This window comes from Rutidosis leptorrhynchoides, chromosome 1 (genome assembly GCF_046630445.1).
Source record: "Rutidosis leptorrhynchoides isolate AG116_Rl617_1_P2 chromosome 1, CSIRO_AGI_Rlap_v1, whole genome shotgun sequence".
Taxonomy (NCBI): domain Eukaryota; kingdom Viridiplantae; phylum Streptophyta; class Magnoliopsida; order Asterales; family Asteraceae; genus Rutidosis; species Rutidosis leptorrhynchoides.
The window spans coordinates 329,261,340-329,282,431 of record NC_092333.1 but is presented as its reverse complement, the minus strand read 5'-3'; the positions used below and the strand labels follow the sequence as shown (position 1 = coordinate 329,282,431).

The window sequence follows — 21,092 nt, the reverse complement described above, 5'->3', positions numbered from 1 at the left end:
TGTATATATATATATATGTATATATATATATACATATATATATACATACATATATATATATATATATATATATATATGTATAAATAATAATTAATAAGAATATATATATGTGTATATATATATATATATATATATATATATATACACATATATATATTCTTATTAATTATTATTTATACATACATATATACATATATACATATATATATACATATATATATATATATATATATATATATATATATATATATATATATGTATGTATGTATAAATAATAATTAATAAGAATATATATATGTGTGTATATATATATATATATATATATATATATATATACACACATATATATATTCTTATTAATTATTATTATATATATATATATATATATATATATATATATATATATATATATATATATATATATATATATATATATATATATATATATATATATATATATATATATATATATATAACGTGGGATATTTGGGCATCTCTGAAAAATAATCGTCCCATAAACGTTGATGTGTAACTTCACGCAACTTCGAAATGTATAGTTGTTTATGTGCGATGCGGGGTTGAGAAAATGAAGATTAAGAACCACAATACTACTTTTGAATAATATTGACTATAATTTCGTCTTTGAGTTCATCCGCAAAGATTAAATCGTAAGACTCCATTTTTTTAGAATTGTGAAAAAATGGAGAACGCAATAGAGAAAATACTAAGAAAATGGGTATAAAAATGGTTGACGGAGTATTAATAAATTGTTAGGAGTTTATTTAAAATCATAGATAAATCTAGCCGTTTGTATCCGTTGAAAATGGATATATTCGGCTAACCAATCGTGCAATGACACATGGCAATCTCATGCCATTTTCTCTCCATTTAAAACAAAACCGATGGCGCATGCGCGTTAGTTTTAACGCCCCATAACAAGTGTTACGGACATTAGGCCCATTTCCACACCATTTTACTTCCCCTCATCTCATGGTCTAAGTGGAAATATCATTTATTGTTCAGTCAAACAGAATGATAAGATTTTGACTTGATGTAATTCCATTCAAAATTCAGTATTATCATCCTAATGACTTACTCATATCGTCCTTTCACACCATTAACACAGACTCCTTGACAGATGAGAACCAAAACAAGATATCCCCTCAACCCAAATCAATAAACACAATTTAAGAAACATAACCATTTAAATAGCAAATACCAACCATCAAGAATTGATCATAACCATGCGCCGTAGCCATACTACCACCTTCATCTTCATACTTGTTCTTTTCTACCCTTTTCTATCTTTAGCCATCGACACAATCACATCCACACAACCCTTAACCATAAACCAAACACTAGTTTCAAAAGGTGAAGCTTTCGAGTTGGGTTTCTTCAATCCTGGCAACGACAACTTGTACATAGGCATTTGGTATAAGCAAGTTCAACAAAAAACATATGTTTGGGTTGCCAATAGAGACGCCCCTATTACTTCATCAAACGGAACATTAACGATCGGCGAAAATGGAAACATAGTACTTTTAAACCAAACCGGAACCGCTATATGGTCATCTAACCAGTCTGTACCCCTGACAAACACTGTAGCACAACTCCTAGACAACGGTAATTTAATATACCTTTTTTGTGTAAAGCTGTAAAACTATATGTACATATAGGCGTACCAGTGAGTATCTTCTATTTTTGATAAAAAAAAATAAAAATAAAATATCGTCTGATTCTAAGTGCTCACGTTCGTGAGATTGGGTACTATTGTTGTTGTTGTTAAATTCTAAGTATATAAATGCTGTTAGCAAAGTCTGATTTGAATAGTTTATTTGGGTTAATAAACAGGTAACTTTGTGGTACGTAGAGAAAACGATGAAAACCCTGACAATTATATCTGGCAAAGCTTTGATTATCCATCGGATACTTTTTTACCGGAGATGAAACTTGGGTGGAACAGAAAAACTGGAATTAATCGGTATATACGGGCATGGAAGTCCAAAACGGATCCAGGATCGGGTGATTATTCATTTAAAATGGATATTGATGGGTACCCGGAAATTATAATATGGGAAAAAGCAACAAAATACTGCAGGAGTGGCTCATGGAATGGGAAAGGGTTTAGTGGTGCACCACAAATGGAAGGAAGTATAATGCATTTTGAATTTTTGGAAAATTCTGATGAGATTTCATATTCGTATGAAATGTTAAATACTTCTGTTTATTCGAGATTAATTATAAACTCTACGGGTAGTTTACAACGATTTGTTTGGGTTGATACAACAAAACAATGGAGTGTGTATTGGTTTTTTCCTCGCGATTTATGTGATTATTATGGTGAATGTGGGACGTTTGGAATTTGTAATACAAACAATAATCCGGTTTGTACGTGTATGACCGGATACAGGCCAAAGAATCAACAAGCTTGGAATTTAAGAGATGGGTCAGATGGGTGTGTTCGGAGCTCCAAGTTGGATTGTGGGTCGGATGGGTTTTTATTGTTGAAGAACATGAAATTGCCTGAGGGATCAACAGCCTTTGTCGTTAATACAACGATGAATTTGAGTGAGTGTGGTGAGGTTTGTAAAAGGAATTGTTCGTGCGGTGCTTATACTAATATGGATGTTACTGGGAACGGGTCGGGTTGTGTCATATGGGCCGTGGATCTTATGGATATGAGACAGTATGCGGAAACTGTAGGTGGTGGACAAGATCTTTACGTAAGAGTTGCAGCTTCTGATTTAGGTATGTTTTCTGAATACTTAAACTATGATCAAACTGAAAGTTCCTGCGTTAACAACTGCTGTAGTTTTTTTTTTGGTTTTTTTTTTTTTTTTTAAGACAAATTCTTAAGAAAGTTAAAAAGTTAGATCAACGAATTGAATAGTCAATGGTGGGTGGTTAGATTTCTTTCAACATTTTTCTGTTATATTTAATATTTTTAATTTTTAATTTTTAATTATTTGGTCGTTTAAAAGCAACAATCAAAAGTAATAGAATACTCTGTATTTGATTATATGACTTTTTCAAAGATAATGGCAATTTTTATAACATTTTATTTTAACTTGCTTTTTTATATGATACTTCCTCCCTCCAAAAATAGTCGAGTATCACTTTCATAAAAAGAAGCTTTATATCATACGCTAGTGTATTTGGATAAGATTAAAGGAGAAAGAAAAAGTAAAGGTAAAACTGAAAAGTAAACAAAAAGTACATTACTTTTATGACATTTCTTTGAACTATGTGTTTTTTTCTGTGAACTATTAATATGAGACGGAAGGAATAAGAAAATATAATGTAAACCGGGGTAGCTTGTATAACTGTCGTCAATGTTGTAAAATATGAATATGAATCAATCAAATATTATATGAAAAAAAAAAAACAGAATTAATTCAGTGTTCCGTGAATACTGGTTAACATTTGTCCACACTGTCAACAAAACCGTTAGGATGGCTTATGGGATTCTAACGACAAAAAAAAAAAAAAAAAAAAAAAAAAAAAAAAAAAAAAAAGAAACCTATCGGAAATAAATCTAAGGCCTGAAATGTCTCTAAAAAAATGACTAGGAGCGTCAATTTTGATGCATGGTGTCAGTTACAAACGTGACTTGACAAATCAGTATAAATGTGACACATAAGGCTGGTTATATCGCATCGTCAAAAAGCCTTCGTCAGATGAGCTGGAGGGAGCTGGCGGAAGGTGACGCCTTCAATGCAGCGTCAGAAATTGACTCACGCCTCCGTTAGTTAGCAAAGTGACGGACAAGTCAAGCCAAAAGCAGCCAATGCATAATTTTTTTAATTTAATATTAATATATTTATGTAATTAATTTATTTTTTTCACCCACTTTTCAATCAGATTTACCACACCACCTTACCAATATTTGACACAAGAACTTGACTTTTTGGATTAATGAATATCAAATACAGTCACAATCAAAAATCTACTTTTTCACCAAAAAGTACATAATTTGACTGCACGTCACAGTAAGGGTTAGGAATAGTTTAATATTCATACAAATATGACACATAATATTCATATTAACGTATTAATTTATTTATTTTACGTTCAATTTTTAATTAAATTTTATTACATTTTTCAAAATTCTCTCTCAAATTTAACATTCAAATTTATGGGTAAATCATAGGAGCTGAGTTCATGCATACTTTTCTCTCCTTTTTTTAATTTATTATCATTTTTTTTAATTTTGATTCGTGTAGATTAATAGTAAACCCCAAAAAAAATTATGCAATATATTGATTGATATTTATAAACTATAAAAATACAAGCTAAATCCTAATGAATCTTAATGGACTGGGTTGACCATATAATCGGACCAGACTAATTTTAATATACTTTAATACTAACTGTGGGAGGAAAAAAAAAAACAGTTAATAGATTAAAGGACTAAAGAACAAGAAACTAGTTGGGAATTATGATAAAGAAACGAAATAAAGAAAAAAAATATATGAAAACCAGACAATATAGAGATGATCCAATTTTTCTATGGAATATTACTAACCACGAAACTAAATAAAGAAAATAGAAGGAAAATATACTTTTTTAAAGGAAACAAAATATAGAAGATACAAAATATAGAGAAGCTATTATTGAATTTTTATTTATTTAAAAGAACGAATAAAACAAATAACGAAAGATATAAGGAAGATACGTAAGAGATACTCATCTTTTTTTTTTTTTTTTTTTTTTTTTTTTTTTTTTTTAAAGAAACAGAGATAGCAAATGTGTATGGAAGCGATATCAAACTATTTTTATATAGGATAAAATAAAATAAAAGAATAAGAAGAATAAGTTGACAGAGAAGTTGGTATATATATTAAAAAATTTTGACACGGCAAATATGTTCGGTGGCGGTGGCGAAACCCTATTTTGGTGGCGGAGGGGGCAGATCGTTCGGTGGCGGTGGCAATATGATACTATGAAGAAAGAAACTTAGAAACTTAGAAGATCGGAGAATATATATATATATATATATATATATATATATATATATATATATATATATATATAATTATAATTTTTTATTAAAAGAAATCAAGAAAGGAAAAAAGAGAGGTTAAAAAAACAAAGAATTTAATTGATACTAAGTTTTAGAAATTAAGAATGACTCTATTAATCGAGTCAATAAAAAGCGTCGATTTATTGGCGTCTTGACTGTACTTTAGAGCATAAATTAAACTTCAGACAAGTTTAGAACTCAAGAAAATTTGATTCTACCATTTTCATGGCATCTCACATTTTTTTTTTCTTTTTTTTTCTTAACTTACTTATTGGTCGGAGTTCCATTTGAAAGCAATCTCTTTATACATAGAACATTGAGAGAGATGACTTTCTCTACTCTTGAGGTGTTACACTTGGGGTGCAGAGATGTCTTCTCTTTATTCCAGAATAGAGGAATGATTGTCTACATTTTACCTCCACATTCCTCACTTTAGTGGGATTGAGTTTTATTGTTGTTGTTGTTGTTGTACTAGAAATCAAGAAAAGGAAATAAGAGAAGATAACATAGAAAAGGATTTATATTAAAAGAAATTAAGAAAGGAAAATATCAAATAAATAAGAGGACCACATGATGAATCGGAACGCGATTCAAAAGAGAAGATACAAGAAAAAGAGAAAGAAAAAGAGAAGAGTGGTAAGAACTTAAGCTCTGATTACCATGTAGAATAATAATAAACCACATAAGAATTATGCATTACATTGATCGATATTTATGGACTACAAAGATACAAGCTAAACCCAAGCTGAATCCTAATGGACCTAGCCTACTATACAATCGGGCCAGACCAATCTTAATATATTCTAATAATTCGAAAAGTTAATAAATTTGAACTTATTATCATCAAAATTTGAACCATATATGTCATTTTGAAACTTTTTACTTATATTAAATTTGTACTACATGAGTATACAAGTTGCATATAAGTCGAATCATGAGTTGCATTTATCTGTTCCTTGCAGATCAATCACCAGTTACTAAAAGTACCAACAATGGCTCTGGCAATGGCAACCACGTTGTCAAAATGGTCTCCATTACCATAAGTGCTTTTGCAGTGCTCGTGATTCTCATAGCACTCTTATATTGGAAAAGAAACAAAATACAATGGTTAGAAAAATTAAAGACAGACAGAACAGGTTTGAAATCTTGTGTCCAAGTTGAACTTTTTGGTTATAAACTTGTCAAAATAAAGGTTCAGATTTTAAAGTCCAAATAGCTTAGCCTGATTTGTTTTGGTATAATCTACATTAGGTCCACAAGATCGGAGTGGAGATATATTATTGAATGATATGGTTACTGGGACAAATAAAAAGGATTATTACGGTGGAACAACGATGGATGAACGCGAATTACACTTGTACGATTTTAAAACATTGGAAATGGCTACAGATTACTTCTCAGATGAAAATAAACTTGGGGAAGGTGGTTTTGGTTGTGTATATAAGGTAATAACTTGTTTACACATCTAACTTATCATCATCAAGAAAATAACTCTGGGTATGTTTATTTACATCATAATATACGATGTTGAATGCTACAGTTAAGAGTTAAGAAAATCTATTCATTAAGCACCAGAAATTATTGTGATATCATCCTTTAATTATATCAAAAAAGTATATTGAATTTTTTCTTCATGTAAAAGGTTACTATTTAACATTGATGTCAGGGCACATTAATGGAAGGTGGGATCGTAGCAGTGAAAAGGCTATCAAGAATTTCGGATCAAGGGATTGAAGAACTTAAAAATGAGGTTAGCTTGATCGCGAAACTTCAACATAGGAACCTTGTTCGACTACTAGGTTGTTGCATTGAGGTCAAAGAGAAGTTGTTGATTTATGAGTTCATGGAAAACAAAAGTCTTAATATGTTTCTCTTTGGTAAGTTCCTCTTAAGTTTTTTTTTTTTTTCCTTTTTCAATTTGGCAGTAGATTTTTTTAGATTGTAACATATTTTTGAATTTTTTTGTAGATAAAAAGAAAAACTCGATGCTCAATTGGAAAATACGATTTGATATCATATGTGGGATTGCTAGAGGGCTTCTTTATCTTCATCATGATTCGAGATTTAAAATCATTCATCGAGATCTAAAAGTCAGTAATATTTTGCTTGATAAGGATATGACCCCAAAAATATCAGATTTTGGCATGGCACGAATCTTTGGAAATGATCAAACACAAGCTGAGACCACGAAAGTAGTAGGAACATAGTAAGAAACACAATTTCATAATTAATTAGATTATTATGTCCATGACATTTAGATGTTGATAACATGTGACATAACCACTTCGTATTTTTTAAAAACTTATTGTAGTGGTTATATGTCACCTGAATATGCGATGGACGGACTTTTCTCAACAAAATCAGATGTTTTTAGCTTTGGGGTTTTGGTGCTCGAGATAGTTAGTGGAAAAAAAAACAGGGGAACATTTTACACAACCAGCCAACATAACCTTCTTGGACATGTAAGTGCTATCAATAAGCCAATAACATATTTGATATCTTCAAGTTATCGTCTTCAAATTATCTTTTTTTTAATGATTACTTCATTGTATTTTCTTATAATATTTTCATTAAAATGATGCAGATATGGACCTTATGGAAAGAAGGCAATGCGTTAGAGGTATTAGATGAATCTGTTAGGGATAAATATTCAAAAGATGAAGTATTAAGATGCATACAAATCGGACTATTATGTGTTCAAGAACAACCAGAAGATAGGCCTAGTATGTCAAAAGTGCTGGTGATGCTAAGTAGTGAAACTATGCAACTACCTCAACCTACATACCCAGGATTCTTTATTGTTAAAAGAAGTGATGACACGGAGTCTTCGAGAAAAATGGATGAATCTATGACTATAAATGAAGTTAGAGTCACCGTAATAGATCCTAGATAGTGAATTAGATCTATTACTGTGTGATAGCTATTCTACACGCTATACAAATCATGATGAAGATAATGAATTTAGAAAAGTACATATATTCAAGGTGTGATTATGTTTTTTCTAGCCTTCTGCACCTTTTGTTGGAGAAGTTATTACTTGAGAAACAATGGCGGATCTTGAGCTTCATTTTTAGGGGCGAATAATATATTGCATATAAAGATTCTTTACATTGTTAGATTAAGGATAATTTTCAATCGTATTTTCGTCTTTGTTTGTCATTTTTTATCATAGATCTTGTGAATGCGATTAGATTTTATCTGCTAGAGTGGTTTTCTTACGTTGGATAGAGGAACATGGAAATTTTTTTGGTGGAAACATAAAGGGGAATGTGATTACAACTGAGAGGGTGCTTCGGAGTAGTAAAATTGAAGAGGGGTGTGTTGGTTAGGATTTTTTCGTGTAGGGTAAAGTAATCAATGACTGGATATATCACTGAAACGTGGTATCACTTTCTGAAAATAAGTATTCAACACTTATTAACGGTGTTACACTAATATCACTTTGAGATAAGACAAAGATTATGTTCTTGTTTTTGGCACAAAACAAGATCCCGTTTCTAACAACCCGGAATTTTTCAACGTTTAATTATTAATATTTATTGTTAATACTTGTGCTTTAATAAATGTATTTTTGTACATTTACTTGTTTCCGTATTTAACTTTTCCATGGCCCGACAAGTCTTTGTGACACTCGTACTTTTCACGAATAATATTTTTGAATATTATTTACATTCATGATTATTTATTATTAATTATTTTAATTAACTAAGGTTAGTAGTTAATTACTTGGGCTTTATTTATTTAAATTGCATACTTACTTGTACTTGGGCTTGGACTTTTATTTCATGGACTAGTAAGCCCACCCTACACATTTAATAGACTTGTAAGCCCATGTTATATGCTAATATTACATTAAGGTAAAGCATGGATTAATTAGCTTAATTTAGAGACAAAACACTTCAAGCATGCTACACCTTTCTCCCATGCATTTAACTTACTACCCTTTCCTAGCATACTACAATATCCCACACTTGAAAGTTGGCTAGTTGACTTCCCTTTTTACTACTCCAAACCGTCGGCCTCTTGTAGCTAGGAGGAGAGTTTCATTTTCAAACTTTGTTACATATTCACTTGTATTTCATTTTCTTTACACACACTTACAAACAACACTTCAATTTTCTCTCTTATTCTCTCTAAAACTTAGTAAGTAACAACACTTTTCTTCCTCTTCTCTGGTTCTAAAAACTGTAGCATGTATATCCATCATCATCATGATTTCTTGTTTATTTACTTGTTTGTTTGTTGGTTGTTATTCAAGATCAAACTTCCTAGTTTGAATCTTCATGGATCTTGGTTACTTCCATCTCTTGTTTGATGAAGAACCAAGAACAAGAACCTAAAACTTGTTAGTTTGTGGTTCTATACTTAAGTGTTTTCAAGATCTAGAGTTCATAAACTTGATGATCTTCTTTATGTTTATGTTTTGTAGACTTGAATTCTTAAGATCTAAACTTTGGTTTGAATCTTCTCAAGTATGAAGCAAATATAAACATAATACTTGTAGATCTAGTTTATTTCTTCATTTTTACTTACTTTAAATTCGTGATTGTTCATTATGGTCAAGTATTACTAGTTAAAACTTGATCTCATACTTCTTGAAACTAAAGTTAACTTTGAAAGTTCAAGAACATGGAAGTGTAACTTTCTAGTTACAACTTCATATACTTATGAAAGATCTAAGTTTCTATAGCTTATGGTCTACTCATTTTGTTGTAAATAAAAGCTTATAAGCTTATATACATGTTACAAGTTGAAAATCTAAGTTTCATAACTTATGGTTTCATTAAAGTGTAGATCCAAGTTTTGTAACTTAGGATCTAACTTAAGAACACTAGATCTTGACTTTCTAGTCTAGGATCTTTAAAATCTAGCTAAGATCTAAGTTCTACAACTTAAGATCTTGATTATTTAGTTTACTTTCAAGTTTGTAGCTTAATATTACTTTTATAACTCATGTATGTGTTGGATCTAAGATCTTGATGCAACTTTGGTTCATCAAACTTCATACAACTCTTAAGTGAGTTGTGCTACATGTCTTAGACTTGCACTTATGTTATGATGGTCAAAACTTGGTTAAGATGATGCAAACCCATCAACGAGTTGTACACTTGAAGCTATACGCATCAAGGATGAGAACTGTGATGAGCATCAAGCACCAAGAACCCACCGGAACACCTTTCTTACTGTTTCTGGAACTGAACAGACTACCTGGGCTATGGAAAGTAGATTTTCAGTTAGTTCGGTTCGAGTAGATGATTTTCCGTTTATACCTCATCTTAATCCGAGTTACGGTTTAGGATCTATGGCCTCCCGAAAGTCACTACACCCTATTAACGTTGTGCTGAAATTTCTGACCTACTCGCACTTAAACCATCACCATGGTCAAACGAAGTTGAGTTTGGTTCTGGAAATTGGTCAGTACCTATGGGACTCATATATGGAGCCATGGACACTGGTCTCACCTCATTTCAGTTTGTATAGAGGTCGTGGCGACTGAACGAAGTCAGCCTTTGTTTCAAACCCTAGTCTTTACTTGAAACTTACTTTACACTTTTTGTTAAATGAAGAATGATGATGATACTTAAGACCTAATTTACATACTTATAAACCTATTGGGACGATTTACTGACTTAGTAACTTTTGACTTAGGTTGAGGAACTTTTCGGACAAACATACTTGCTTACCATTCCCGTGTCAACTTTACTACTACTTAACCACTGTGAGTTATAGCATCTCTTTTTACTTTAACTATTTTGGGAACTGAGAATACATGCACATTTTACATTTTACATACTAGGCACGAGTACTTAAACTTTATATATGTGTGGATTATACAACGGCATAAACTTTCCCCTTAGCTCGGTAACGTTTAGTCATTACTTTTTGAACCGTTGAACGCGAATCTTAGATATGGATCCATAGGGTTTGACATACCCACTCGGGCTAGTAGCGCTAGCATTTAATGGGTGTTTAATACTTCGTAAATATACGCACTCGCCAAGTGTACTTTTAGGGGGTGATAAACGTTAAGTTAGTTACTAAGTGCCCACGGTTATACATATACTTTTCATACTGTTTTGAAACGCTGTTGAAGCACGGAAATCTCGTGGCCTACCTTACATTACTGTTATACTTAAACTATAGCTCACCAACATTCATGTTGACGTTTTTAAGCATGTTTTTCACAGGTGCTTAAGGTTGCTTGCTTCCGCTGTTGTACTAGTCTTGCTGATTATAAAAGGACACGTTCATATACATTATAAACGATTCACAATAGTTGATTACATCGCGAGGTATTTGACCTCTATATGATACGTTTTACAAACATTTCATTCGTTTTTAAAAGACAAACTTTCTTTACATCAAAAATTGACGGCATGCATACCATTTCATATTACATCCAACTATAATTGACTTAATATTAATCTTGATGAACTCAACGACTCGAATGCAACGTCTTTCAAAGTATGTCTTGAATGACTCCAAGTAATATCCTTAAAATGAGCTAATGCACAGTGGAAGATTTCTTTAATACCTGAGAATAAACATGCTTTAAAGTGTCAACCAAAAGGTTGGTGAGTTCATTAGTTTATCATAATCCATCATTTCCGTAATAGTAATAGACCATAAGATTTCAGTTTCTATAAATATCCGTACACTCGCAAGTGTATAAAAGTATTCTATAAGTTGTAGGCACCCGGTAACAAGCTTTAACGTGCATGTTTTACCCTCTGAAGTACACCAGATCAGGTGTGTTTAAAATAACCTCGAAGTACTAAAGCATCCCATAGTCAGGATGGGGTTTGTCAGACCCAATAGATCTATCTTTAGGATTCGCGCCTACCGTTCATAGACAAGTAGTTTAATGTTACCAAGCTAAGGGTATATTTCTGGTTTAAACCCACATAGAATTAGTTTCAGTACTTGTGCCTATTTCGTAAAACATTTATAAAACAGCGCATGTATTCTCAGCCCAAAAATATATATTGCAAAAGCAATTAAAAAGGGAGCAAATGAAACTCACAATATTGTATTTCGTAGCAATTATGTATATGACGGCACTGAAAATGATAAACGTTAGGTTGACCTCACGAGCAATACCCTCGATCAATACCCATAACCTTCATAGCTATAACCCATAATTTCCTTAGCTCTATCCTATTTGAAAACTTATTTTGAAATCGTCTGAATATAACTCCGTCGTAGTATTTTATGTACACTAATAATATCTTGAAATAATACTAAGTAAATATATATATATATGTAATTCGATTGAGAGAGTTTAGAGAAATATATTTTCAAGTTTCTATAAAATAATGAAACCTATTGAATTCTATTTATAATAGATTTTTGAATTATTAAAGTGAATTATTAAAGTATGAATTATTAAAGTGAATTATTAAAGTATGAATTATTAAAGTGAATTATTAAAGTATGAATTATTAAAGTGAATTATTAAAGTATGAATTATTAAAGTGAATTATTAAAGTTAAAGTAAAATAAAAGTAAAGTAAAGGTAAAGTTAAAGTATAGTAAAAGTATAAAACTATATACGTATAATACGAGTATAAATATATATAATATTAATTTAAATCGTTATATATATTTAATAAAATAAAATATAAATATCGTTATCTTTATCATACTGGTTAAGTAATGAGTTGTCAAAAGTGGTTCTAGATATTTATAAAAGATATATACGTTTTAATAATAAAGTTCTTTTTAAACTGAAAACGTTTTTTGTACTTTTGAAACTAAATCAAATAAATATGATAATTTTGTTTTCCAAAACTAAATATATTTAAGAATCATTTTGTTAAAAGGTTAAAATAATGGAAATCGTTATACCACAAAACATTTTAGAAAAGTAGAATTATATATATTCATAATAGGTTTCAAGTTTTTAAATTATAGTCTGTTGGTGAAGCATGGGATAAAGTCCAAAGGTTAAATAAACGTATGAAATCATCTTAATGAAAAATGTCGAGTTACTTAACTTGTCGATATCCAACATCTAAGTTATTTACACTCCACGTTCTTATTTTCATATTAAATAAAATGAAAGTTAACATAGTTATCTTATCAAGGTCACGAGGAAAATATTATAAAACATGCTTTGGAAATTAAACAGGAATTTCCACTAACCCTTGTCTAGTTCCAGCTAATTGACACATTTGTTCTTATTTATAAATCACTTTACCATTTTCCGAATGTTGTCAAAAAGAATAGATTTCTTAAATCACAATGGACCTCATAACATAGGCCCGTAATCATATCATAATGTATCTAATAATTCAATCATTTGATATTATCTCTTAATTCTGTCGATAAATATATCGAAACAAATATGTTTATGTAAAGTATCACATATCTAATACTTTGTTAATGTTTTCAGTTAATATTATATATTATATATACATATCTATATACACATAATTGTTCGTGAATCGTCGAACACGGTCAAAGGGTAATTGATTACATGAATGTAGTTCTAAACTTTTTGAGATTCAACATTACAAATTCTGCTTATCGTGTCAGAAACATATAAAGGTTAAGTTTAAATTTGGTCGGAAATTTCCGAGTCGTCACAGTACCTACCCGTTAAAGAAATTTCGTCCCGAAATTTGATCGAGGTCGTCATGGCTAACTATAAAATTGTTTTCATGACGAATATGAGTTGATAAATAGAGTTTTATCATCATTGAGTAATATAGATAAAACAATTTGATTACGCGAAGAGTATAAGTGAAGCTATCGCAAGAGAGTGAAATGAGTAAACGTATATTCGTTTTAACCGATGACGTAGTTATGATTGATTTCCGGAATTCATGGGATTTAAAGAAAATCTTTGCAATAAGATTTGGTTCTTCGGCGATTAAGGAAATCAGGATCTTCTTTGATTAAATGCGATAATCTGTCTCGATTTCTCTGTCTGATATTTTACTATAATTCCACCCCCTTCGTTTCTTTATTTCCACAGCTCACACCTTCTAGTCTTTCTCCCCAATTCATACTTTAAAGCAGTCGTTAATATGCTTCATCCAGTATTGATTGTTGATATACTTTTAACTTTCATATCTGTCATTCTTCTTTTTCATCTACCACCGGAGGAAGTTATTTTCTTCTACCATTACCTTGGGGTTATTGTGTTTTTCATTCTCCCGTGTCTTTATATTGCTATACGCATTTATATACACGGTTTGTAATTTCGGGGTTGTTATCGGACTTTATATTCTCCATTATATTTCGGAGCTTCATGCTTTCATTTTCTCTTCCCGATCTTAAGTCAAGCGGATAATAGTCCAGAATTCGTAGATATGAATTTTTGGATGAACATAGTTAATGTTCCAAGAAGAAAATCGTAATGGCACGATCTTGATTTGGCAAATTACCAGAATATCCGAAAATATAGAGCTATCAAGATGATATGTTCTTAATATGTTTGAAAATTGGGTAGAATGTAAGAGTCGTGTAAACAGTACATGATGACGGTATGTTCTGTGAATCATCACGTTCCATTAGAAACTCAGCATGACTTACTGTAATATAATCACGTTGATCAAGTGTCATTATATTATACTAACTCATGCTTCAGTTCCCAACACTACTTCAAAAACATTCCTATTTTAAATTCAAATTTTTTTTTTTAAATTTAGAAACTAACACAGTTTCTTTTTATGTTGTAACGCAGATATTGCGAAGAGATAAAATATATCGGATAAGAATAGTTGTGAAAATATCTTCAGGAATATCGAAGATATTATAATAAAAGATACGATAATATAGATGATGAAGAAGATTTGTCTGTGAAGGTTTAGAATAAGAAGTAAGGTGTTTGCTAACGATTTCAGTAGACACTGAATCATTTGGATCCTTTGAAGGCAGGTTTAGTCTTTGTGATTTGTCCACATCCTCCTTCATGGTCTGCTCAATCCGTTTTCCAGTTTCAAACCTTCTCTTTTTCTCAGCTTTACCACCATACTATTCTTTATCATCAAACTTTTGACTGTTAAAGTCATTTACAGTTTTTGCTGCTTCATCAGCATTTTTCCAATTTCGGAGAACTAGTTCATAGTTTGGGATGTTTTTCAGAAAATTCACATTCGAAGTATGTAAGTCTAGGAGATAGACGTTATATGTATAACTTTTGACGTAAAATTGTCGCAAAATTCAAAATACTGATTGCTAATTCCCAGTAGTTGGTGTGACAATTATTGTTACAGGATGTAGGTGAGTACATGATGGGGTTTTAATGAATAAGTATAGTGGCTTTTCGGAGAGGCTTAAGTCGAAGGTTAATGAAGTTGTTGATAAGTTTACTGCTAATGTGGCGAGATATGAAAGGTTCTCCGGTAACAATGATGAAGGGGTAATTGTTATAATAAGGTTTATTCATATAAACAAATGAAGGTGATTTGCTGGACCTGTGACAAAACTATCTATTTTGGAAAGAGATTGAAAAATTATATTGAAATGTCCCGTTCTTATTGATTAAAAACGTTCCATATTAATTGATTTCGTTGCGAGGTTTTGACCTCTATATGAGACGTTTTTCAAAGACTGCATTCGTTTTAAAACAAACCATAACCTTTATTTCATAAATAAAGGTTTAAAAAGCTTTACGTAGATTATCAAATAATGATAATCTAAAATATCCTGTTTACACACTACCATTACATAATGGTTTACAATACAAATATGTTACATCGAAATCAGTTTCTTGAATGCAGTTTTTACACAATATCATACAAACATGGACTCCAAATCTTGTCCTTATTTTAGTATGCAACAGCGGAAGCTCTTAGTATTCACCTAAGAATAAACATGCTTTAAACGTCAACAAAAATATTGGTGAGTTATAGGTTTAACCTATATATATCAAATCGTAACAATAGACCACAAGATTTCATATTTCAATACACATCCCATACATAGAGATAAAAATCATTCATATGGTAAACACCTGGTAATCGACATTAACAAGATGCATATATAAGAATATCCCCATCATTCCGGGACACCCTTCGGATATGATATAAATTTCGAAGTACTAAAGCATCCGGTACTTTGGATGAGGTTTGTTAGGCCCAATAGATCTATCTTTAGGATTCGTGTCAATTAGGGTGTCTGTTCCCTAATTCTTAGATTACCAGACTTAATAAAAAGGGGCATATTCGATTTCGATAATTCAACCATAGAATGTAGTTTCACGTACTTGTGTCTATTTTGTAAATCATTTATAAAACCTGCATGTATTCTCATCCCAAAAATATTAGATTTTAAAAGTGGGACTATAACTCACTTTCACAGATTTTTACTTCGTCGGGAAGTAAGACTTGACCACTGGTTGATTCACGAACCTATAACAATATATACATATATATCAAAGTATGTTCAAAATATATTTACAACACTTTTAATATATTTTGATGTTTTAAGTTTATTAAGTCAGCTGTCCTCGTTAGTAACCTACAACTAGTTGTCCACAGTTAGATGTACAGAAATAAATCGATAAATATTATCTTGAATCAATCCACGACCCAGTGTATACGTATCTCAGTATTGATCACAACTCAAACTATATATATATTTTGGAATCAACCTCAACCCTGTATAGCTAACTCCAACATTCACATATAGAGTGTCTATGGTTGTTCCGAAATATATATAGATGTGTCGACATGATAGGTCGAAACATTGTATACATGTCTATGGTATCTCAAGATTACATAATATACAATACAAGTTGATTAATTTATGGTTGGAATAGATTTGTTACCAATTTTCACGTAGCTAAAATGAGAAAAATTATCCAATCTTGTTTTACCCATAACTTCTTCATTTTAAATCCGTTTTGAGTGAATAAAATTTCTATGGTTTCATATTGAACTCTATTTTATGAATCTAAACAGAAAAAGTATAGGTTTATAGTCGGAAAAATAAGTTACAAGTCATTTTTGTAAAGGTAGTCATTTCAGTCGAAAGAACGACGTCTAGATGACCATTTTAGAAAACATACTTCCACTTTGAGTTTAACCATAATTTTTGGATATAGTTTCATGTTCATAATAAAAATAATTTTCCCAGAATAACAACTTTTAAATCAAAGTTTATCATAGTTTTTAATTAACTAACCCAAAACAGCCCGCGGTGTTACTACGACGGCGTAAATCCGGTTTTACGGTGTTTTTCATGTTTCCAGGTTTTAAATCATTAAGTTAGAATATCATATAGATATAGAACATGTGTTTAGTTGATTTTAAAAGTGAAGTTAGAAGGATTAACTTTTATTTGCGAACAAGTTTAGAATTAACTAAACTATGTTCTAGTGATTACAAGTTTAAACCTTCGAATAAGATAGCTTTATATGTATGAATCGAATGATGTTATGAACATAATTACTACCTCAAGTTCCTTGGATAAACCTACTGGAAATGAGAAAAATAGATCTAGCTTCAAAGGATCCTTGGATGGCTTGAAAGTTCTTGAAGCAGAATCATGACAGGAAAACAATTTCAAGTAAGATTTCTAATCGAAATAAGATTGTTATAGTTATATAAATTGAATTAAAGTTTGAATATGATTATTACCTTGTATTAGAAAGATAACCTACTGTAAGTAACAAAGGTTTCTTGATCTTGGATGATTACTTGGAATGGATTTAGAAAACTTGGAAGTAAACTTGCAATCTTGGAAGTATTCTTGATTTTATGAAACTAGAACTTTTGGAATTTATGAAGAACACTTAGAACTTGAAGATAGAACTTGAGAGAGATCAATTAGATGAAGAAAATTGAAGAATGAAAGTGTTTGTAGGTGTTTTTGGTCGTTGGTGTATGGATTAGATATAAAGGATATGTAATTTTGTTTTCATGTAAATAAGTCATGAATGATTACTCATATTTTTATAATTTTATGAGATATTTCATGCTAGTTGCCAAATGATGGTTCCCACATATGTTAGGTGACTCACATGGGCTACTAAGAGCTGATCATTGGAGTGTATATACCAATAGTACATACATCTAAAAGCTGTGTATTGTACGAGTACGAATACGGGTGCATACGAGTAGAATTGTTGATGAAACTGAACGAGGATGTAATTGTAAGAATTTTTGTTAAGTAGAAGTATTTTGATAAGTGTCTTTAAGTCTTTCAAAAGTGTATGAATACATATTAAAACACTACATGTATATACATTTTAACTGAGTCGTTAAGTCATCGTTAGTCGTTACATGTAAATGGTGTTTTGAAACCTTTAGGTTAACGATCTTTTTGAATGTTGTTAACCCATTGTTTATTATAACAAATGAGATGTTAAATTGTTATATTATCATGATATTATGATATATAATATATCTTAGTATGATATATATACAGTTAAATGTCGTTACAACGATAATCGTTACATATATGTCTCGTTTCGAAATCATTAAGTTAGTAGTATTATTTTTACATATGTATTTCATTGTTAATACACTTAATAATATATTTACTTATCATTTAACATAATTAACCAAGTGTATCAATATCTTAATATGATTCATATGTACCTAGTAAGACGTTGTTATAACGATAATCGTTATATATATCGTTTTCGAGTTTCTTCAATTAATAGTCTCATTTTTATGTATATAACTCATTGTTAAAATACCTAATGAGATACATACTTATAATAAAATCATGTTAACTATATATATAACCATATATATGTCATCGTATAGTTTTTACAAGTTTTAACGTTCGTGAATCACCGGTCAACTTGGGTGGTCAATTGTCTATATGAAACCTATTTCAATTAATCAAGTCTTAACAAGTTTGATTGCTTAACATGTTGGAAACACTTAATCATGTAAATAACAATTTCATTTAATATATATATAAACATGGAAAAGTTCGGGTCACTACAGTACCTACCCGTTAAATAAATTTCGTCCCGAAATTTTAAGCAGTTGGAGGTGTTGACGTATCTTCTGGAAATAATTGCGGGTATTTCTTCTTCATCTGATCTTCACGCTCCCAGGTGAACTCGGGTCCTCTACGAGCATTCCATCGAATGGTCCAATGTACGGGTTCTTCAATGAATTGACGTATCTTTTGTTTAAGTCTCTTAACCTCACGATCCATTATTTCGACGGGTTCTTCAATGAATTGAAGTTTTTCATTGATTTGGATTTCATCCAACGGAATAGTGAGATCTTCTTTAGCAAAACATTTCTTCAAATTTGAGACGTGGAAAGTGTTATGTACAGCCGCGAGTTGTTGAGGTAGCTCCAGTTGGTAAGCTACTGGTCCGATACGATCTATAATCTTGAATGGTCCAATGTACCTTGGATTTAGTTTCCCCCGTTTACCAAATCGAACAACGCCTTTCCAAGGTGAAACCTTAAGCATGACCATTTCTACAATTTCAAACTCTATATATTTTCTTTTACTGTCCGCGTAGCTCTTTTGTCGACTCTGGGCGGTTTTCAATCTTTGTTGAATTTGGATGATTTTCTCGGTAGTTTCTTGTATTATCTCCGGACCCGTAATCTGTCTATCCCCCACTTCACTCCAACAAATCGGAGACCTGCACTTTCTACCATAAAGTGCTTCAAACGGCGCCATCTCAATGCTTGAATGGTAGCTGTTGTTGTAGGAAAATTCTGCTAACGGTAGATGTCGATCCCAACTGTTTCCGAAATCAATAACATAAGCTCGTAGCATGTCTTCAAGCGTTTGTATTGTCCTTTCGCTCTGCCCATCAGTTTGTGGATGATAGGCAGTACTCATGTCTAGACGAGTTCCCAATGCTTGCTGTAATGTCTGCCAGAATCTTGAAATAAATCTGCCATCCCTATCAGAGATAATAGAGATTGGTATTCCATGTCTGGAGATGACTTCCTTCAAATACAGTCGTGCTAACTTCTCCATCTTATCATCTTCTCTTATTGGCAGGAAGTCTGCTGACTTGGTGAGACGATCAACTATTACCCAAATAGTATCATAACCACTTGCAGTCCTTGGCTATTTAGTAATGAAATCCATGGTAATGTTTTCCCATTTCCATTCCGGGATTTCAGGTTATTGTAGTAGACCTGATGGTTTCTGATGTTCAGCTTTGACCTTAGAACACGTCAAACATTCTCCTACATATTTAGCAATATCGGCTTTCATACCTGGCCACCAAAAATGTTTCTTAAGATCCTTGTACATCTTCCCCGTTCCAGGATGTATTGAGTATCTGGTTTTATGAGCTTCTCTAAGTACCATTTCTCTCATATCTCCAAATTTTGGTACCCAAATTCTTTCAGCCCTATACCGGGTTCCGTCTTCCCGAATATGAAGATGCTTCTCCGATCCTTTGGGTATTTCATCCTTTAAATTTCCCTCTTTTAAAACTCCTTGTTGCGCCTCCTTTATTTGAGTAGTAAGGTTAGTGTGAATCAATATATTCATAGATTTTACTCGAATGTGTTCTCTGTCCTTTCTGCTCAAGGCGTCGGCTACCACATTTGCCTTCCCCGGGTGGTAACGAATCTCAAAGTCGTAATCATTCAATAATTCAATCCACCTACGCTGCCTCATATTCAGTTGTTTCTGATTAAATATGTGTTGAAGACTTTTGTGGTCGGTATATATAATACTTTTGACCCCATATAAGTAGTGCCTCCAAGTCTTTAATGCAAAAACAACCGCGCCTAATTCCAAATCATGCGTCGTATAATTTTGTTCGTGAATCTTCAATTGTCTAGACGCAAAAGCAATCACCTTCGTTCGTTGCATTAATACACAACCGACACCTTGCTTTGATGCGTCACAATAAATCACAAAATCATCATTCCCTTCAGGCAATGACAATATAGGTGCCGTAGTTAGCTTTTTCTTCAATAAATGAAACGCTTTCTCTTGTTCATCCTTCCATTCAAATTTCTTCCCTTTATGCGTTAATGCAGTCAAGGGTTTTGCTATTCTGGAAAAGTCTTGGATGAACCTTCTGTAGTAACCAGCTAGTCCTAAAAACTGGCGTATGTGTTTCAGAGTTTTCGGGGTTTCCCACTTTTCAACGGTTTCGATCTTTGCCGGG

The 21,092-nt window shown here is 31.6% G+C and overlaps 1 protein-coding gene across 1 annotated transcript; it reads left to right on the top strand.

Moving 5' to 3' along the window:
- Nucleotides 1–1,098: 1,098 nt before the first annotated feature.
- Nucleotides 1,099–8,526, top strand: LOC139886556 (receptor-like serine/threonine-protein kinase SD1-8). The gene is made up of 8 exons (XM_071870398.1): nucleotides 1,099–1,623; nucleotides 1,852–2,748; nucleotides 5,986–6,159; nucleotides 6,275–6,468; nucleotides 6,690–6,900; nucleotides 6,992–7,229; nucleotides 7,335–7,485; nucleotides 7,608–8,526. The coding sequence occupies exons 1-8, from the start codon at nucleotides 1,245–1,247 to the stop codon at nucleotides 7,914–7,916; spliced, it is 2,553 nt and encodes an 850-aa protein (XP_071726499.1). The 5' UTR covers nucleotides 1,099–1,244; the 3' UTR covers nucleotides 7,917–8,526.
- Nucleotides 8,527–21,092: the final 12,566 nt, after the last annotated feature.

Coding starts and splice junctions, on each gene's coding strand:
- LOC139886556 (XM_071870398.1), top strand. CDS start 1,245: ATGCGCCGTAGCCATACTACCACCTTCATCTTCATACTTGTTCTTTTC. Junction 2,749..5,985: donor AGTTGCAGCTTCTGATTTAG/GTATGTTTTCTG, acceptor TGTTCCTTGCAG/ATCAATCACCAGTTACTAAA. Junction 7,486..7,607: donor AACATAACCTTCTTGGACAT/GTAAGTGCTATC, acceptor AAAATGATGCAG/ATATGGACCTTATGGAAAGA.